At 40.9% G+C, this 19,795-nt stretch overlaps 2 protein-coding genes and 1 long non-coding RNA gene across 3 annotated transcripts; all 3 read right to left on the minus strand.

The window, feature by feature from the left end:
• Nucleotides 1-3,007: 3,007 nt before the first annotated feature.
• LOC310954426 (gap junction delta-2 protein) lies at nt 3,008-4,669 on the minus strand (the record flags this gene model as incomplete). Its single annotated transcript, XM_083923868.1, has 2 exons — nt 4,580-4,669; nt 3,008-3,851 (listed from the first exon to the last, which is right to left on the minus strand). Exons 1-2 carry the CDS (start codon nt 4,648-4,650, stop codon nt 3,008-3,010), a joined length of 915 nt encoding a protein of 304 aa, XP_083779994.1. The 5' UTR covers nt 4,651-4,669.
• Nucleotides 4,670-6,540: 1,871 nt separating this feature from the next.
• Nucleotides 6,541-9,787, minus strand: LOC310954288 (actin, alpha cardiac muscle 1). The gene is made up of 7 exons (XM_083923690.1): nt 9,754-9,787; nt 8,905-9,043; nt 8,300-8,624; nt 8,063-8,224; nt 7,604-7,795; nt 6,854-7,035; nt 6,541-6,773 (listed from the first exon to the last, which is right to left on the minus strand). The coding sequence occupies exons 2-7, from the start codon at nt 9,031-9,033 to the stop codon at nt 6,630-6,632; spliced, it is 1,134 nt and encodes a 377-aa protein (XP_083779816.1). The 5' UTR covers nt 9,034-9,043; nt 9,754-9,787; the 3' UTR covers nt 6,541-6,629.
• A 5,930-nt stretch (nt 9,788-15,717) lies between these two features.
• On the minus strand, nt 15,718-18,032 carry LOC310955083. Its single transcript, XR_014593432.1, has 2 exons — nt 17,820-18,032; nt 15,718-16,356 (listed from the first exon to the last, which is right to left on the minus strand). It is a non-coding gene; the product is annotated as an uncharacterized lncRNA (long non-coding RNA).
• Between the last annotated feature and the right edge of the window lie 1,763 nt (nt 18,033-19,795).

A 19,795-nucleotide genomic window follows, 5' to 3' on the forward strand; every position in this document is an offset into this window, starting at 1 on the left:
CTATAATCTTTTTCAACCCCAAATAGAGACGGACAGAGATGATGAGATGGCCCACGCTGCTTAGAAAAAAATCTGTTTGTATTTTACCTGAGTGCTTTTCACTCCCACAGTATACACCCATGAAGAAGACCTCTCCTTTAATACTAGGGTGTCTCTCTGTCGATGACTCACATTAAGGAGGGGGAATACGTCTCTAACAATCTCTGCCTTCACCCTGAGTACCTGCAATCACATGGAATTGGAGGTGTTCCTGTAGTGTTTTGCCTTGTAGTCCGAAAATAGCTTGCGTGCAGCCTTGATGTGTTCTACTGCAGTTGTCAGGATGCGTAAGGCCAGTTGATAAATGCATAGGGCCTTGAGATTCCTTGATCTCCATACACAGTACGTTTGCATTTTCTTAGATGTGTAAATCTGAACCAAGTGAATCGTCATGCATATATTACATACTGTCTGCCAGCCTCTGTGTGGCCTGTTACCGGGCTCTCATAACTACAAAAAATGCAGACACACAGGTACAGTTTAATCTCTGCTGAGTCCTGCAATACTCCCATGATGTAAATGCATGGCAGCATGCATAATTGCGTTGGAATATACCCCAATAATTTTGCTGGAATTTGAAACCAGGTTGAATGTTGCAGGAAAATAAAACTACTAAAGCATTAATAAAAATGATGAAAACTGCATGTAAACATTATGCTTAAATTCTAATTCTAATAGTACAGAACAGTTTTGTTATGTTAGTTACTCTTCTTTGTAGAGGTTGTAATTATGTGATGCTGTTAAGTAGGTTGAACCTGAGAAACATACAGCAAGATAGAAATGAGACGGAGACAAAAAAAAATGCACACAGGCGTATACTGCATTGCATCAGAGCAAAGTTGACAAACAGCTCTTCCTTCTTCTGTTTTTCTTTTTTTTCCCCCAAGTTCATGACTTGGGGAGAAATCTCGGGTCCCTGCTGAGTTGGAGATGGATTGGCAAGTGCCGCTGCTCTTCGATTTCTCTCAGATTTGCAGAGTCATCCTGGCAGGAGAATCATAAGGAGACCAGCCCTACCCAGATCACCTGCAACGGTCAGCTACATTTATCTCATTTTATCGCCCTGTTTCTTTATTTCACTCTCACTCCCTCCCCCCTGTGTTGGCATATTATTAAGCATTTTCTTTTCTCTCCCTATCTTTTGTTTTCATTTCGACCTTCACAAGAAGCAACCACAACCTTCTCCTCTCTTTAAGCAGCGTTCTTACATCCTTTCTCAATGAGAGAAGAAGGGATGAGTAGAGCCGCAGAGAGGGCAGTTCCCTCAGTTTTCAGAATCATGATCAGCTTTTTGTCATTCCTGCCGAGTGCAAGGAAAGTCGCAAATCAAGTTCATAGTAGGACACTGCGAATGTATAGCTCACCGTAAGGGCTGAGGGCAGTGTTGGATTGATGCATATACACTAAAAGTTCCCTCAGACCACTCTGTTATGGAGCATAAGTATTGATGTGATTTCCGGAAGCAGCATCAGTACTGCAACACATTGCAGAGTGATGAGATCCTGTACGTGTGTCCTGCAGTGGGTTTTTTTTTTGTACAGAGTGGGTGTGGCGAACATCTTCACTGCACCAAGACAAAACTTCAACTGGATATATATATATATATATATATATTTATGAGTGAGTGTGTGTGTGTGTGTGTGTGTGTGTGTGTGTGTGTGTGTGTGTGTGTGTGTGTGTGTGTGTGTGTGTGTGTGTGTGTGTGTGTGTGATAGGTCAGTTAACAAAAGCTAGAGTAGCAGACACAAAGTACTGCACCTCACACGTTGCTGGTGTACATGAATCCCACTTTTATTTTCCACAGAAAAAAAATTGATGTTTGTTTTTTTCTGGTTTGTTTTGGTTACATTTAAACCACCATGAAAAACTGTAGCACCAGAGCAGATTTATTGTGCCCATTCTTTGATAAAAATGTCAATTTGTGCTATTTTTCAGTTTTGATAGGTTTTGATTAGGGAGAAACATTTACTTCTTGTATATAAAAAAAAGACTAGCACTTCATTTCTTTTTCCGGTCATTTGCAAAATAAAACAGAGAAAACTGTATATCTTATTATTGTTTTTTTTTTTTCTTCTTTTCATTTAAATCACAACAAATACATTTAAAGCAAATAAAAAATTGGGCGGCATTTAGCATAATCCAAGCAGGGAATCAGCTTTCATGATGATTATTATATATTTATATATTTATATGTATACATATATATCATGTTTATATACAAGTATGGCACTTGATTACACAAAAGCAAGAAAAAAACACTTCACAAATAAAAGCAGTGGGCGCTTTGGTGTGTCATAAATTAAGGAAGTCACAGACGTTAGCATTTGCAGCAAATTCACCAGATACTGTTTTGCAAGTCAGCTATAAAGCAATGGAATGGTTACATATGTTAAGGTCAGTGGTGCAACACAGGCAACATAAAAACATGAATGACGCTGATGTATTTCAACTAGGTCGAGCCATAGTCGGCAAGGATTTATATATCTATGCATATATAAATCTAGATGATATATTTGTCCTTTAACCACTGTGTATGGTGCCATTTAATTAGGTTGATGCCAAAAACAGGTGGAAAGAAAATGTCTTAAAAACACCGTCAGGTCAGTAGCACATTTTGGATAAGATCAGGCCCTCAAGTGTTCACCTCTTAGTGCAATTTTTGCATTTACTCTCTTCAAGTACAGCAGAACAAGCCATCAAAGAGTAAATATGTGAACACCTTAACATGGTCTCCATTTAGCATCTTACAGAGTATAAACGTTACTAAAAAGTTGCATCAGTGCAATAATAAATAAGTAAACAAACGTGTAACCCACGCTTGCCATGGAGTCCTTAAAAGACCAACAAATCAAAAAAATCTGCCCACTCTTAAAGTCATGACACGAATTAGGCGTGCGGAGCTGTCCATCATGTCCATCATGGTTTTGTACATGTTTTTTTGTTTTTTTCACTGCTTCCCTTCCATGTGTTACACATAAGCAGAGTCACTGGACTGAGTGCGGCCAAAATTAGGCACACTCATCCTTGGCAAGTCCTTATTTCTGATTTCATAAATTGACTTCCTCCGAGCCTGCACGCCTCGCACAGCCGTTTTGATTTTTCTCCACCCTAAATGATTGAGTTCTGCCAGGTTCAGCACAACGCAAAACCCACTGACCGCGAACATGAAGACCAGGAACACGGTCTTCTCCGTGGGTCTGGAGACGTAGCACTCGACATCTTTTATGCAGGGGTAGCGATCGCACTCGTACACCGACGGGACGTTGAATCCATACAAGAAATACTGACCCACCAAAAAGCCTATTTCCAACGCGTTTCTGAAAACCACCTGGATGATGTAAAACCTGGAGATGCCCTCTTGTCGCCTCATTTTCGACTTTGTAGTTCTCATTGCTGAATTAGGAATCTCTTTGACTTCTAAGCAGTCCGGCTCGGCTTCTTTGGTGGAGTTCTCCGTGTTCTGAAGTACTCCGTTAACAATGGTGTTCTTTATCTTTTTGCTCTCGTCTCGCTTCAGTGAATCTTGATCCTTATCTAGTGTCAGATAGACTGTTGAGTACCGCCGCTCCTTCTGCTTGGCCGACTGATGCACCGAGTACGTGATAAAACAAAGACTCGGGGTGCACACCATGATGATTTGAAAAACCCAATATCTAATGTGTGAAATGGGAAATGCCTTGTCGTAGCATGCCTGGTTGCAGCCCGGTTGTAAGGTGTTACAAACAAACATGGTCTGCTCGTCATCATAGACAGTCTCTCCAACTATTGCTACGATTAGAATCCGGAAGATGACCACCACTGTTAGTAGGATCCTAAAAAGCAAGCAAACAAACAAACAATGTGAAAATAAGTGTAAGTATATGTGTGTTAACTGATACAAAATGTGGTTGTGCGCAGCGTCGGTGGCTGAAGCGCTCACAGTCCAAATCTACTGTGTTGGATTTGGGGAGCTGTCCAGTGCTGAAACAGGACGCTCTTGAGGATATGTGTTTTTTTGTTGTGTTTTGTTACTGTGTTCTTGTTAATGTGCGTGTCTTTGCGTGTCGTGTGTTTTCTGATTCAATGGCCGGGGTGGCATGTAAGCAATCAGCGTTGCTTCGACTGTACCTGTGTGAGCTCCGTTAGGGGAAAGAGCAGAGGTGATAACGCCGACTCTTTCTCAACCTCTTTCTGCCACCCATGAGTGCACAACCACCACTCAGACTCACCAACAGACGTCAAATGGACAAGTGGATGAATGAATACATGAAATGACACATGGATTTGTGGTTTAGTTTAGACTGATTGGAACACCATCCCAGGTTCTGAAACGACAGCTGTCAACTGATTTTTTTTCTCAGCTGTCTCGTTTAGAAGGAGGAAAAAAGAGGATATCTGTGCCACAAGACAGCAAAAATCCACAACACAGACACCACGGACTGGGCACCATGCTACAAAAAATCCTTGAGGTCACAACACAGAAACGGGGGACTGGGAACCATGCTAAAGACGATCCTGGAGGCTGCTGAGTTTCTTCGGTTTTTCTTGTTGATCATCTTACCTTCCTATCATAGTAGAGTGCTGCTGGACAGCAGCCTCCAGGAGCCTCTCTAGTATAGTCCATTCCCCCATTTCTGAGCATCCGGAGAAGACTAGAGCACAGCGGCACTCTGTTCAAATCCCTCCAAAAAAAAGCGCGTTATTTCCCCTCCTGTCTCTCTCTCTGATTCTCGTTTTCAGTGTCCAAAACGTCCGCCTTTAGCTAAAAAATGCATCCGTCACAGGATGCTGCTGCCGTCCCCGTTTCTCTCCGTCTCTCTGCGCGCTATCTGGTTGGTTATGTGCTGAGCGCGCAACGCCGGTGAGCGTCCTGCTGTGTGTGCCGAACGCTCCCACGACGTTGCCACACTTTTCCTTGTCATGGGAGTCTGAAGGGCTGATTACTATAAGCCCTCCTATTTTCGATCTTCAGATCAGGTTGATGGGCTGCGCGCTGCGTCTGGATGGAGGGAGGTTGGATTTAATGTCTTGCCAGCGTTAATCCGCCTTTAAGTAGTCTCTCCCCCCCACCACCCCTCCCATGCGTCACGTACGCGCAGACAGGTCGGTGGAGCGCAGCCAGGAGTTTCCGGGCTTCTGATTTCCAATATTTAAGTTTTGTATGTAGCGTGCACCATTCAATGAACACCGCTGAGTGTTAAAGCCTTTACCTTGAATTTTTTTACATTTTAACATGGGTGGCTCCACGTGAGAGTCAAACTCTAACCCTGGCTGTACTGTTATCATACTCAACTAACTGAACTACAGAACCACATGTGCACCATATGACATCGATCCTTCCTGGACAGGGCTGGATACACCGTATTCTGGGCACGGGGGTCAAGGTGACTTCCGTGTGTTCACTGTTGTGCAGATAGTCACAAAGACGTGTAGCTTATATGCAGAATATTTTAACAAAAGCTATTGTTTTATGCCTTTATCCTAAACCTATGGGGCATACGGCTTTATAAATGGACCCAATCTTTTTGTGTTGGAACGGTCAGCCTCGCATGCCCAGAGGTATTCCTCCCCATGTCGCCTGCTGCTGGACCGGCTGGCAGAGCTGTTGTTTTCACCTCAGGCAGCTCTGGATACAGTGACAGAGTGAAAGTACCATCCGAGTTGCTAATCGCTTTACAAGGCAGTCTGCCTGCCTGTCTCTCTCTCTCTCTCTCTCTCTCTCTCTCTCTCTCTCTCTCTCTCTCTCTCTCTCTCTCTCTCTCCCTCTCTCTCTCTCTGTCTGCATGGAGGTTTAAAAATAGAAGCAAAATATGTGACCCCGCCCTCTGAGATTTGATCAACTCAGAGAGCTGCATTGTGTGTTCGCTAATATTAGACTATTTTGAGATTTGACACTTATTCATGTCATAGTTAAAACTAAAAATGTGTTCACTGTGGATTTATACCGCATGTAGTTAAGAAACTACGTCTACTTCCCCCCTCAAGTAAAATGTTGCATCATATTATATATTATATGATTATGATTACACACACGCGCACACACACACACACGCACACACACACTTATATATATATTCATGTTGTTGTTATTAATAGTATTATTTTCATCCATCATGCATTAGATTAATTTCATCTATCCAGTATATGTTTATAGGTAGGCAGTGGGAACTCTGCCCAACCTGGGAAACAGGGATTACTGATCATGTGACTGAGCAGTGTTTTCACTCAATGAAACTTTGTGCGGTCAATTTCTCATGAGGTGGCTTATCCTGTCTGCTCACTGTAATCTTTTCTAATTCAAATCTTTAATAACCTTTACTCATCCACGTGACGGAAGGACAGAGCTTTACTGCTTTCAAGAGACACCAAGAGAGCTGTTTTATATTTCCTAAACCAGATCCTGAAAAACACCCACAAAAAAGGAAAGATGCTTCTCCTGCAAGTCCCAATTGTCGTTTATTTATAAACCTGTACATATCCACATAAATACACTTGAGTGTAAACAAATCATTCGCCAACAACGCAAAAGTTTCTGCTTTTGAGCCTTAAATTAGGTTGTTGGCCAAGAAAAGGGGGAAGTAACAGAGTGTGAGGAAGGGGCAGTCTGGCGTTTAGAAACACTTCCGGTGAACAATGGAGGGTCCAGCCTCATCATACTCCTGCTTGCTGATCCACATCTGCTGGAAGGTGGACAGAGAGGCGAGGATTGAGCCGCCGATCCACACAGAGTACTTCCTCTCAGGGGGGGCGATGATCTAAGCACAAACACACTTGTTAATCTGGTATTCTGCTAGCCGAACTGTCACAGTCATATTTACTAAACAGTCAAAGTCACCTTAATCTTCATGGTGCTGGGGGCCAGAGCAGTGATCTCCTTCTGCATGCGGTCAGCGATACCAGGGTACATAGTGGTGCCGCCGGACATGACGTTGTTGGCATACAGGTCCTTACGGATGTCAATGTCACACTTCATGATGCTGTTGTAAGTGGTTTCATGAATGCCCGCAGACTCCATGCCTGTGCAGACACAGCAGACAAGTTAGTGGGTTTTACCCCCCGCTGTAAAGAACACGTCTGACACCGCCAACAGCTGCACGCTCTGTGGTGCAAAAGTGAACAATAAGCCCCTGCTTTAGATTACTTGTGTCTATTCATCTGCCATGAGTTTGTGATGTATGATTAACTGCGACCTCCAGTTGGTGATCATAATTAGGCAACCAACCACTAATATGAGCAATAAGCACGTCTATGTTTGGAAAACCATTCGTTCAACCCCTGTTTATTCTCATTCAATAACATATTTATCTTTGCCCAAAACTCTGGCAAACTGCTGAAAAGTCAAGTTTACTTTCACCTTGTCTCAAAACAGTTTTGCTTTATATATTGCATAGGGTTAAGATTTACAATAGAGGTTGATATGTGCCCTAAAACAAGTGTTTTTATAATTTAATTTGTTTATAAGAATGAAAATAAATAATAATAAAGACTTAAAGTCAAGTCATTGACACCTTTAAACCTACAGTTTATGGTAGAGCGTCCCTAAAACTAAACAAAGTCTTATATATGTGCGCTTGCGTTTACGCACCAATGAATGAGGGCTGGAAGAGGGTCTCTGGGCAACGGAAACGCTCGTTGCCGATGGTGATGACCTGACCATCGGGCAACTCGTAGCTCTTCTCCAGGGAGGAGGAGGAGGCAGCGGTGGCCATCTCATTCTCAAAGTCCAGAGCCACGTAGCACAACTTTTCCTTGATGTCACGCACGATCTCACGCTCAGCTGGAGGGGATCAGATTTGTTTCAAGTCAGTCAAATGTGCATAATCAAAAAAGAAAACATGTTAAGATAATTACATGCCTGTTAAAGGTATTTTCCCCTAGTTTGTTAGAATGGAAATTGTACTTTCTCCAAAGCAGAATACATTATGTCCTTCAGTCCATGTTTAGGATAGAGGTGTGTAAACAAATGAATGAATAAGATTAGCCGAACCAGGTTCATCAGAATATGTAACATGTATATAATATGTAATAAATAGTCTATACTTACCAGTTGTGACAAAAGAGTATCCACGCTCAGTCAGGATCTTCATGAGGTAATCTGTCAGGTCACGACCAGCCAAATCCAAACGCATGATTGCGTGAGGAAGAGCGTAACCCTCATAGATTGGCACATTATGGGTCACACCATCACCGGAGTCCAGGACAATACCTAATGATGAATATGAACATTTCATTCATGTATTCACTCACCGAACAAACTGCACACCTGAGGCATCTGTCATACCTGTGGTACGTCCAGAGGCGTACAGGGACAGCACGGCCTGAATAGCCACATACATTGCAGGGACATTGAAAGTCTCGAACATGATCTGGGTCATCTTCTCTCTGTTGGCCTTTGGGTTGAGGGGGGCCTCTGTCAGCAGGGTGGGGTGCTCCTCTGGGGCTACGCGCAGCTCGTTGTAGAAGGTGTGATGCCAGATCTTCTCCATGTCGTCCCAGTTGGTGATGATGCCATGCTCGATGGGGTACTTCAGGGTCAGGATGCCTCTTTTGCTCTGGGCCTCGTCACCGACGTAGGAGTCCTTCTGGCCCATACCAACCATGACGCCCTGATAACAGCAAGGATCAGGAATTGGGTGTTGTAGTACTCCTAACCATCACAGAGCATAATTACTAATATTATATGCAGAGTTAAAAAAAATTCCTTTCAGAAAAATGGTTGGACTGTTTTCCCCAGTTATCAGTTGAAACATAGATGCGTAATTTTGCTGTGCAATTACACACTGTGGATCTGACCCTCATCCAAAACAGTTGTTTTTATGTGATACAAACAACTTAAAGTGGTATTCATCTTTAACATCTGTGGAGTTTATGAATAGTTTACTTTACCTGGTGACGCGGCCGACCAACAATGGAAGGGAAAACAGCGCGAGGTGCGTCATCTCCGGCAAACCCAGCCTTCACCAGGCCGGAGCCGTTATCACACACCAGGGCCGTTGTTTCTTCATCGTCGCACATTGTCTCAGCTCTGCAACATACACAGGGGCACGCACATGCGGTGGCACAGTTAGATCTGATAATGAAATTCCTTGTTTGTTGGGATTGAGTGATTGAAGATATCAGCTTCTCTTCACAGACAAACACAGAAAACAACACACATAAGGTCGCCTTTTGTGACAAACAACCAAGGGAATATAAAAATATAATACATAATAGATCAGTGAAAAAGGTACCAGACACATACAGTTTATAGTGAAAAATAGAAAATAAAGCAAATAACTGAAATGTGTAGGAAGTGCCAAAAGAGAGATACATAGGGGCTTGTCAGGTGATCCTCCTAATGTAAAGGATTAATTCAAAATACAATCATAGTACAAAAATATGACACAGCTAAAGAAATTTCAGAATGAATCAGGTATTAGTCGTGGCTTGCTCCTAATGCTGCCTATATATGCTATAGGCGTTAGTAATCTCATTTTCTTTGCTGCTTCACCAACACTAGAACTGTGAAAGTTAATATTGTTTTAGTATTTCACAATGACTAGAATCCACAATCCACAAAAAGAAGAAGCTGATGAACAACATGTCACTGTTGTGAGATGATCCGTTTCGTTTAGATTATATTTGATTAAGCAAATATGGAAATCACTGGTTTTCCTGTTTAAATCCTGTATTGATGCTCAGGTGATAAATCCACTGGTTGATTTCCGTCCTTTGATCAGCCTTGCAGATACTCACCAGATCAGCACCAGGCGCTGGATCTTGAGTGTGTAAACCAGGGGTGCCGAATCCTCACGTCAGACCAATTTATACCCTGACACGTGTCCATATTTGGTAGCCCATTGCCCCATTGACAACAGACACTCCATGAAGGGCATGACAGAGAAAGGGAACTCCCGCCCAGAGATCTGTGCCTGCCGCCCATGTATGGAGAACAGGGGTGTGGACAGACAGATGATGACAAGCTTCCTTTTGATCCTTTCCCTACGGACAAATCACGACAATATGCAACAATATGACACAGTCAAATGTCAGTATAACATTCAAATAACAGTATATTTAATAATCAATGTTTTAACAAAGACAAACTGACTAAAACACCCCATTGCAGGACAGCATAATAAGAAGATTCAACAGAAGAGATAGAGCCAAACCAAAGCCACATCTATTGTATCTGAATATCCAAACAAGGGTCTGATGACTTTACAATTAATAAATATACATTTTTTTGGGGTATTGTAAATAATAAGTTACTCCATTTGTTTTGTGTCTGTGTTTCTGGAAAGGTATCGTAAACATACATGAATTTAGACTGGCAGGACACGTGTAGACTTACAGTACCAAATAAAGAACCACTTGTGCCACACAGCTGGCGTCAGCAGCTGTTTGACTCCTTTAGAAGCTCCATATTCAAGATTCGTCTGAACAAAGATGGGGGAAACCACTGCTGCAGACCAAACATTCACATTTTAGTACAGTGCGAGTGTGTCATTTAAAACCGTTTTATTAAATTTCATGCACATAGACGTATATAATGCCATACGGCAAATGAAAATACTTTTTTGCCTATACATTCATAGATTTAATTTGCATTAAATCAATGAGTTGCCATAATTCTAATGAGATGCTTGGACGTTATTGATGTGGTGCAAGACGCTGTGTCCCCATATGGAACATTTTGAAATGATTAAAATTCTTGCTTTAGTCATGCACTTTAGAGTTTTTCCATTTGCATTTTTCACTTTGATTGAGTTGTTATAAAGAAATCCCAACATCTATTGCATCCTGTCCTATCGCAAACCAGATACTAAAACATTTTCACATGTCTTTGGCAGAAAATTCAAACTAGAACGTACAATATTCAGTCAAAAAATATGATTGTCTAATAGGATGGAATATCAAAGGTTATTGCAGTGCATTGAATTGTATTTCTCTTTCTCTGCCAGTTCCATACATACCTCAACACCAACCACTGTTCTGGTAATTACCTTTTTATGTAATAAAAGTCATGGAAATGTCTTTTTTTTTGGGTGTAATAAACCTTTACAGATAAATCAAAAGCAGTGTTGATACTTTTTGTTGTTCCTGACATCAACACAGTGAAGAAAAAGGAGCATCTCTTGTTGTGACACATGCCATATTCTTTCTTTATTCCTGCATTGAGGAAAGAACAAGACATACGAAATGACATTGCCGGTTTACTTGAAACAGACAGAGAGCGAGCTCTGAAGGCTGTGAAATAACATTGGCTAAGAGCAGTGGATGGTCCCCACCACAAGGAGGACAAGACAAAAGGGCACAGCAAGCCATGAATCATATGCTGTTGTCACCCGACCCCAAGCCATAACCCTTCACTGTGTGACTCTTTGTTTTGGTCTTATGTAATGAATGGTAGGCTGTGGTCTGCTTTAAGCATTCTTTTGCCCCAATATTCAAATAATGCTAACATTTTATGACCACAGCTTAGTTAAGTCTGTCCGCAGAGAACAGAGTTGTTAAGATCAAGAGGGAAAGGTAGACATTCAGCATGAGTTTGCCATTGTTTCAGTGTTTGTTGCTATCCTTTTTCATATAATGTTTGGACACTATCACTGCAAAGGCAAGGGCTCAGGATGTTAATAGTAGTATTGTTAGTCTGTGAAATATTTGTTGTGCTCATCTTCAGAGCAGCCAAGAGTGTAAGGTTCATGCCAGGGCTGGGATTAGACACAGAGACACTTGCTCAAACAGTCCTGTAGTGTGACTTTCACTTTAGCTGTTGCTACTGAGATTAAGTCATTGTGGCACGATCATTCCCCTCCTAATTCCAACCCCTCAGGAGATCGGCCTCATTGCTCAGCAGTAGAGATGAGATAAGGACAAAACCGTCCAGAACAAAAAAAATATTGATTTTCTATGGGAATTTCACATCATAAACAGAGTACAAGCCATTTTAAAGAACCCTGAGGGGAAGTCATTTGCCTGATGCAGGGAAGGTTTTGTACCTAAATCAATAATGTGCACATATATGGGAATGTCCCCCACGCTGTAGCATTGTAGCATTTGAGCTGTTCATCAAAAACTCGCTCAATACAAATGGTCTGAAAGCACTTTGTTCTTTTCAACATGGCGCTGTGTTGAGTGTCAGGGGCCATTTAAAGGTCACAGCAGAAAGAAGACATGAAACATATTGCTCAGTGAAAATTGGGTGTCCTCTCTCTCTCTCTGGCCCAAGCACTGAATACTGAGTGACAAGCTGCTGGCTTATGTTAAAGTCTTCCGCTGTGTCTGTTGTCTGCAAAGAGGACATTGGATTGCGGCTAAAGTTATACAGAAAACGTTTGCATTAAGATTGACACCTTGTACAGTAAGTCTCACTTTCCTAAAAGGCACAGTTTAGCTTTTTAACACATTTTATGTAACAGGCTCATGGGCAACGTGTGTCAGGACTAAAGAGAGACATAAATTCAGATTTTGTAAAAGAGAGTTACGTATTTACGAGCTATTGCAGGTCAAAATAAAAGTGTTTATTATCTAATATTATTAGCAAAAGTACTATTATTGTATGTTCTTCATTGATTATATTATTTATAATTTATATTAGGTGTTTAGGCTATATTGAATTATATATTCAAGTTATAATGAAATAAAGCAATATGTTAAATATAACCACTTTTGTTTAAAAACTAGTGCAAATTAAGTATATTGAGTCTAAAAATAAGAAAAAGTAAAACAGCAAAATCTAAACTCTAAACTCCACTGAGGTTGCTAAAGCCACACAAATACCCAGCAAAAAAAATAAAAAATACAGAGGACATAACCTTTGTGTCCTCATTGGTAGCTACAGCCCTGTCTATCTTCATAACCTGTAGCTGAAACTACTAAATTATACAACCTCCAACCCTATCTAGATTCCTCATTAGGAAACCAGAAACCAGGAAAAGCTCTCTGAGTGGTCCCTTTTTGAGGCCTTAGAAACTGACATTTCTTCCCATAGCTATTGAACAGTGTACCCACTCCACCTTGTGTGCCCCTATGTGTATGTGAGGGTGAAATTACAGAGCAGTATGTGGTTAATTGAATGGGGAGGCCTATATTTATCATCTCTCTCGCATGCAATCCCCCCCAACCCACCCTTCGATGAATCCTACCAGCCAGCAGGAGCAGACTTTTTCCACAGTCAGGCCACGATGAAAAATTCATCAGCGTCTCTCTCTCTCTCTCTGTCTGTCTGTCTGTCTGTCTCTCTCTCTCTCTCTCCCTCTCTCTGTCTGTCTGTCTGTCTCTCTCTCTCTCTCTCTCTCGTACCTCTCAGTGAGACACTGCCTGCTTGGCTTCCAGGCCTATCGCCTGCTGTGTCCTCTGCCAAGACTTCTGGGAGGAAAAACAGAGAAAGTTGAATTAAAATTGGGCAATTTTTTTGGCAAGTTTCTTCTATCCTCAGGATGTTTGTGAGCAGAACTGGGCAGACACAAAAAGCAATCTAACTAGGTCTCCTATGACACCCATATAAATATTGCAATACACGTTCGGGCATTGGCCAATTTGTCTCAGATTATAACCCGCATTTAAAAGAACAAGTGAGTTTTCTTCACTGTGTTCATCAGTCAAGAGTGAGGGGTAGGAAATGAGGTTACAAAGCGCTTTGGATTGGAAATGAAATATTCATGAATCACATTTAAATAAGCTACAAAATAGACAGCTATACAGATTTGGAGGTAGGCTGCTCAGCAAGAGTATTTTGGTAATTCTTTATGGAGGTCCCTGAGTATTGAATCCTGAGCTATTTCGGTGGGAGCAGCGAATGCAAATACCAGCCAAAACTGATAGGAAAGCTTGTGGGTAACACCTCACCTAGAAGAAGTTCGACTAAATAGGCTTTTGCGGTCTTATATTGAGCTTCTACAGCAATAAGATATTGTATTACCTCTCTGCTTCAGGGATGCTGTTGTGGAGCAAAATCTGCTCTGGCCTCAAAAGATATTTTTACCTTAGGGGATCAGTAAAGCATTGCTTTAAGTATTGCGCCCAAATAGATGAGTTATACATCAATGTTCCATTCGGTTGCTTCTCTGTAGCATGTCCTTATTGTCTCTTTTTTACTGTTAGTCTTGCTTTGAAAGTTTATCTCAAGATAAAAGTAAGAAAGATGCCTCAGTTGGTCATTTCAGTTAGATTAGGCCTCTGCAGTGAACTTATTGTGAAGTTTGCTAGAAACTTAGTGTAAATTAAGCCTTAAATAGGTTCTCATTATGTAAAATGAACCCGTTCATGGTGTTAATTACAGGATTATTATCATAGGTGTTACAGTTATACAGTTATTGTGGTTGGTAAAGATGATTTCAACCCCATGACATTCACTGGGCTGCAAATGTTTTTTTTTTTCCCGGCGCTGTTGCAGGGTTTTCCAGATGAAGATATTTTCCCAATATCATGGAAATAATCCAGTGATACCAACCATGTCATGCTTACTTGTCTAAATCATAGCATGGCCATTTTAAAAGGGGTCACTTGACCTCTGACCTCAAGATATGGGTACCCACAAGTCTCGCCTTTACAAGAATATGCACTGTATGATAATCCCAGACAGTTTGGGGCAAAAACATGCCACTTTTTCTCATGCAGAACAAATGTGTTGTTTTTGGCCTATTCTGAAATGGAGTATTTGAATATTTCTGCATACTGGGGATAATTGTATAAATTGGGTCTGACTGGAATGCTGAGACTCTTGTGGATTCTTCGAGCCTGACTCTATTCATGTGTGACAATACTGGTCCTCATAGTAGTCATTTTATTGTAGCAAGACCATTTATTGAAACTTGAGCTGTTGTGACATCTAGGATAATCACAGCCTCATTAAACTTTAAAACCACCAAATAGACAGCTAGAGCATTCAGAGGATGGATATAAAAAAATATCAACCTAAAGATTTCTGCAGTAACTTATGAGGCATAGAGCAATGCATTCTAATTTTGCATTTTAATTACAGATGTATAACTAGAATAAAACTTGACTGTGCTGAGCTGCATCTCAAATTAATCTGTAATTTATTCGATGCCATGATTTTTTAATGATTTTTTCTGGATATGCTATACTAGGATTTTTAAGGACTTTTAAGGACGTACTATATGACTTTGTATGACTTTTCTGGCCATACTATACCATATATGGAAAAGAAAAAATGGACGTAGCATACCTATCAAGGTCTGCTTTCTCAACTTGACCCAATCATTTTTTGGACACACTGTACTATGACTTTTATTGATTTTCTTCAACAAACTACTTTGACTGTTTACGATAGGCTATCCTTTGTCTGATTTAAGCATTTTTTGGACATATTAGATTTTGACTTCTTTAACTTTTTTCGCCATACTATACTATGACAGGGTTGGTTTTTTGGGAGGGTTTTTTTGGACATACTATACTATGACATTTCTTGACTTTTTTCAAGAAAGGATGCTATGACTGGTTTAGTCAGGCTATCCTATGACGTATTTAAGCATTTTTTGGACATATTATATTGTGACCTTTCTTTACTTCCATGTAATTGGTGTAGGATAAGCACCAACCCCTGATGACCCTGTACAGGAAATACAATTATTAAATCCATCTGTTCCTATCTCCAGCTTTTTCTGTCTCTCTGTTTACCTTCACCTTTAAATTTCCCATCATGGATTTTCCACCAAATACTGTACACAATAAGTGAGTCTACAAACACAGAGGGCAAGTTCAAAGCCGTTTTAATCGCATTAAAAGTTTCCATACAGTCATTTACAAGTCTAAGCATTTCCATTGTTAAATTGCCATTTTCATTCTTATCTTCTCCATGCAGTGTCATCATGAATTAAACAGCAAACACAGACCATGAACACAAAGCCTATTTTCTTCCTGACAAACTCATAGAGTTGTGAAATCCGTGGTTAATAACATGTTAACAGTACAAGTGGAATCCATTTTTCAAATCTTCTAGACCTTTTTGTTACATAACTTGCTTAAATGTTTCTCTCTATGTGAGTGCCAATCATCTCAGGATATCTCCACATAAAACAGACATTAACAGTTTTTCTCAAAGCAAATGCTCTCTCTGTAGAAACAATCTGGCCCGTGGTCTTTGGTACGGATCACTCAGGGTAGATCTCAACACAATGGCTTGCCGTGCCTCATGTTATTGGCACAGGTTCGGCCCAGGTTGGCCCCCTCGAGGAGTAGATCGGAAAGTCGGTCCAGGCCTAGGCAGGTGGTGAGGGGGCTGAAGAGGCCGTAGAGACCCCCTAAGGTGATGCTGAGGGGCCAGCCGATGAATAACAGAACCACCAGCCAGAAGATGCCCCAGAAACATGACCCACAACTGGCCATCCTAGTCTGGGAGAAAGAGAGGATGCTGATAATAACTAATCAGAGTGAACACCAGCATGCTTTGCAAAGCCAGAGACTCACAACTATAAGTGATCATTTGAATTTGTCTGTCCGAGTGAGTAAAGTGTGCTTTAGTAAATTGTAAATGATAGTATGACCGTCATTACAGTAGCATAAGAATGTGTTTCTGTCTGCGGCTGGGGCTCTTCAGCAATGACAAGAGATTATCAGATTGAAACGTGCCCTGTTAATGATCTGGATATACTTGTCAGGATTAGGCGGTGGCCTTTACAAAGCATGATAAGCTGGCAGTCTCAAGCAATAACCGACAGGCCCGTCTGCCTGGTGTGGTCAACAGGCCGCAAACTCACGGGGTGTTGAAGACCGACAGCGGCACATTAGTCATCCACTAATAGCAGATCAGCGGAGATCATGCATAACTTTGGTAATGAGCATTACTTTATGTCAACACTGATAACAAACCGTGGCCAGGAGTATGATGTGATGTTATTTGAAACTATTGCAATGCCTGTTGTTTTAGGATTTGATGAAAAACCAATTTGAATGCTGTTCTATTTATAGTGCCAAAATCACAACAATGTGCAATCTGTGAACAAACCCTACCAGATGATTTATGCATATATCAAATGACAGACATGTGGGGACTTTCGCTACAGTGAAATTGTATATTCCTAAGAAAATATTAAGCGAAAAGAGCTTTATGTGTATTTTAAAATTCACCAGAAAAATATGCCCTGAGGCCCAGCCTTGAAGTTTAGATTGTAGAGCTGATGGTTTTATGAGTGTGAAAGCGTTGTGCTGTCAGGGTGATTCCCACAGGCTTGGTTTAGCTTTAAGACACAGTGGTCACGCTACACCCTCCAGACACTACTGTCTTAACAATGTGATGTGTAATTTCCTGCTTTGACACTTAGTGTCACACGGGGTTGGGCAATAAACGACACATTCTAACACGAGTTTATCCCACAGTAGATCCCATGCTTTTGAGAAACGCCTTTAAATAAGAAAAAAAAACCACAAAAAATACCAGCAGCTAAATTGTTTTAAGGGCAGAATTACTGCACTGGACTCTGACCTCCTCAAACCTCAAATTAAACACTTTAGCTGTGCTGCACCGCCCTTAAATTATTCCTCTTGCACCTTGCTTTTGTGGTTACATTTATTGTAAGCCAAAATGTGAAAAATGATGCCTTAGAAACACATCTCCATCTCACATTGCAAAATGTGCTGCGGTATAAAATAACTTTTTTATGAAGCATTTTACAAGTCAGTACAAAGAAAACAATAACATGCCGTCTGTGCTCATGACCAAATGTATATTAACAGTTTTACTGCATGCTGTTAGTCTATAACACATCAGCCCATAGCACAGGTTAAAAGTGAGAGCCTTGCAAAGTAGTTATTAACCTAATGAATACCTGTCGTGTGAGTATAAAAGACATGTTCACCTTCAGCAAAGAATGGTTCTGGAGGATGCGAGCTCCTGATCTCCTCCTTGCTTGTAGCTATTCCTTCCAGTCTCCCAGATCCTGCTCGAGACTTCCAGAGATGTTATGCGCGAGCAGTAGCCACTTCCCACCAGTTAGCCCTAATTTACTACAACAAGGCACCACAGGCAACTGAATTCTCAAGAGGCCAGCTGTGAGAAAACAGAAAGTTAGTAACTGGGAGGCTAGCAGAGCAGAGGGAGGCTATTGCACAATGCAGACACTCATGTGACTCGAGAAAAAGTATGCTTCCTGTCATGGGTTTGTAGAGAATTAATCAGTGATACAGTTTATGACAGCGCATAATTTTGTGTTATGGCTATAGTTGTATTGTTCACTCATTCAGTGCAAATCCTAAAATATTTCAGCATCATGCGATACAGTATATAACTCTTTGTCTTGTGGGCTTTATGCCAAAACAGTCAGTAATTTGTGTGTACAGCCTCAGCCGACAGGGATTATCTTCCTTATCTAACCTCTCATTCTAATCCTTTCCTCGGCTGACAGAGAGAGATATTCCACTACTCCAAAATACTCATGAGAACTTCGACCCGGAGTGCCCTGATCTCCAAAGATGAAAGTAAAATAAAAATAGAGTCCACACTTGACTGAATGCAGGAAATATGTCTCTCCACATTTATCAGCACATGGTTCTCCATCAGGTCTTAAGAGTGGCCCAGGCTAGAGCAGCTGTGCAGCTGACCTGTTGTCTCAGCCTTCCTGAGGTATGATGTAACAACAATGAACCTCTGGTGCATGATAATGAATGAATTTCCAGTCTGTGTTTTTTCCTGCAGGGGTTGTGGACTTCTTCATTTTAAGTGGATTAATGTTTAAATTACCACAACCTTTGAATGGTTTTGATGTCAACACATATATTGTAGCCTGAAATTATTTTCTTAAATTTGTTCGTCAGACCTTAACCCTAACACTGATCGGGCTGATATGAGCTATTCTGCAGAACATTGTGCTGTTACTACCAGGGTTCCTACACACTTTCCATTTCAAAAACCCAGACTTTTTAAGACTCAAATTTCCAGACTTCTCTGAGGATTTTTTGGTCAATATTAAACATCTGAATACCAGTTAGATGCTTTTTATGTAAATACATGGTTTTAAAATCCAACTTTTAACACATATGTTAAATTCTGAGTTCTAGTTCATATAAGTGAATGAACTCCAAACTGAGACATGTTCAACGCATAGCATTTTATTCAAGCTAAATGCTTAAAGAGTGCAGTTAATAACTGAACCTGTAACCCCTACATACAGGAACAGTAGGGATGAGCAATTGACCAGGAACTACAAAAGAGAAAACACAAGTCTTTGCTTCATTGGCTTTAGATGGAGTAAACATACTTGTAAATAAATAACGATAAGTAAAAATCGTAGTTGCACGGCCAACGGTAACCATGGTAACCCAACACCATTCTACAGCCAGCTTGATTAGTTTCATATCATCCACAGGCCGGCTATGTTGTGTTAATAAACCTGTGTTTATTTGTTTATATTAATTTGTTATTTTAGAAAGTGAGATAATAGTCTGGAAACAATACAAACATTATTCCATACTCTTTCCCCTTTTTCCATACTTATCCACACCTGGAAATTACTCAAATTAAATTCCATACCGCGTAGAAACCCTGTACTATTCCACACAAAGTTGTGAATGGCTGAGGATTTAAGGCTTGCTGGTTGAGTGACTGTGTACATCCAGAGGGCTAGTTGAAATCCCCCAGCATGCACACTGGCCCTTGGGTGAAGTGACTGACCTACAAATGCAGCTTAGTTGCAGCTTGTGTAGCTGGTATAGGCTGAGCAAATCAGATTTGAGTTGTGCTTAAAGCAGAGGAGGGAAGTAGATGAATAGGTGGAAGTATCATGACAGAGAGATTTTAACAAGGCTTAAACATGTTTACTATACTGTATGATACTGC

This window comes from Echiichthys vipera (genome assembly GCF_963691815.1).
Source record: "Echiichthys vipera genome assembly, chromosome: 12".
Classification (NCBI taxonomy): Eukaryota; Metazoa; Chordata; class Actinopteri; order Perciformes; family Trachinidae; genus Echiichthys; species Echiichthys vipera.

Excerpts from the sequence above, each read along its gene's own strand:
- LOC310954288 (XM_083923690.1), bottom strand. The coding sequence starts at position 9,033 with ATGTGCGACGATGAAGAAACAACGGCCCTGGTGTGTGATAACGGCTCC. Across the intron at positions 8,625-8,904 it reads TTGGTCGGCCGCGTCACCAG|GGCGTCATGGTTGGTATGGG; the intron begins GTAAAGTAAACT and ends TGCTGTTATCAG. Across the intron at positions 7,036-7,603 it reads CTTCCAGCCCTCATTCATTG|GCATGGAGTCTGCGGGCATT; the intron begins GTGCGTAAACGC and ends GTGTCTGCACAG.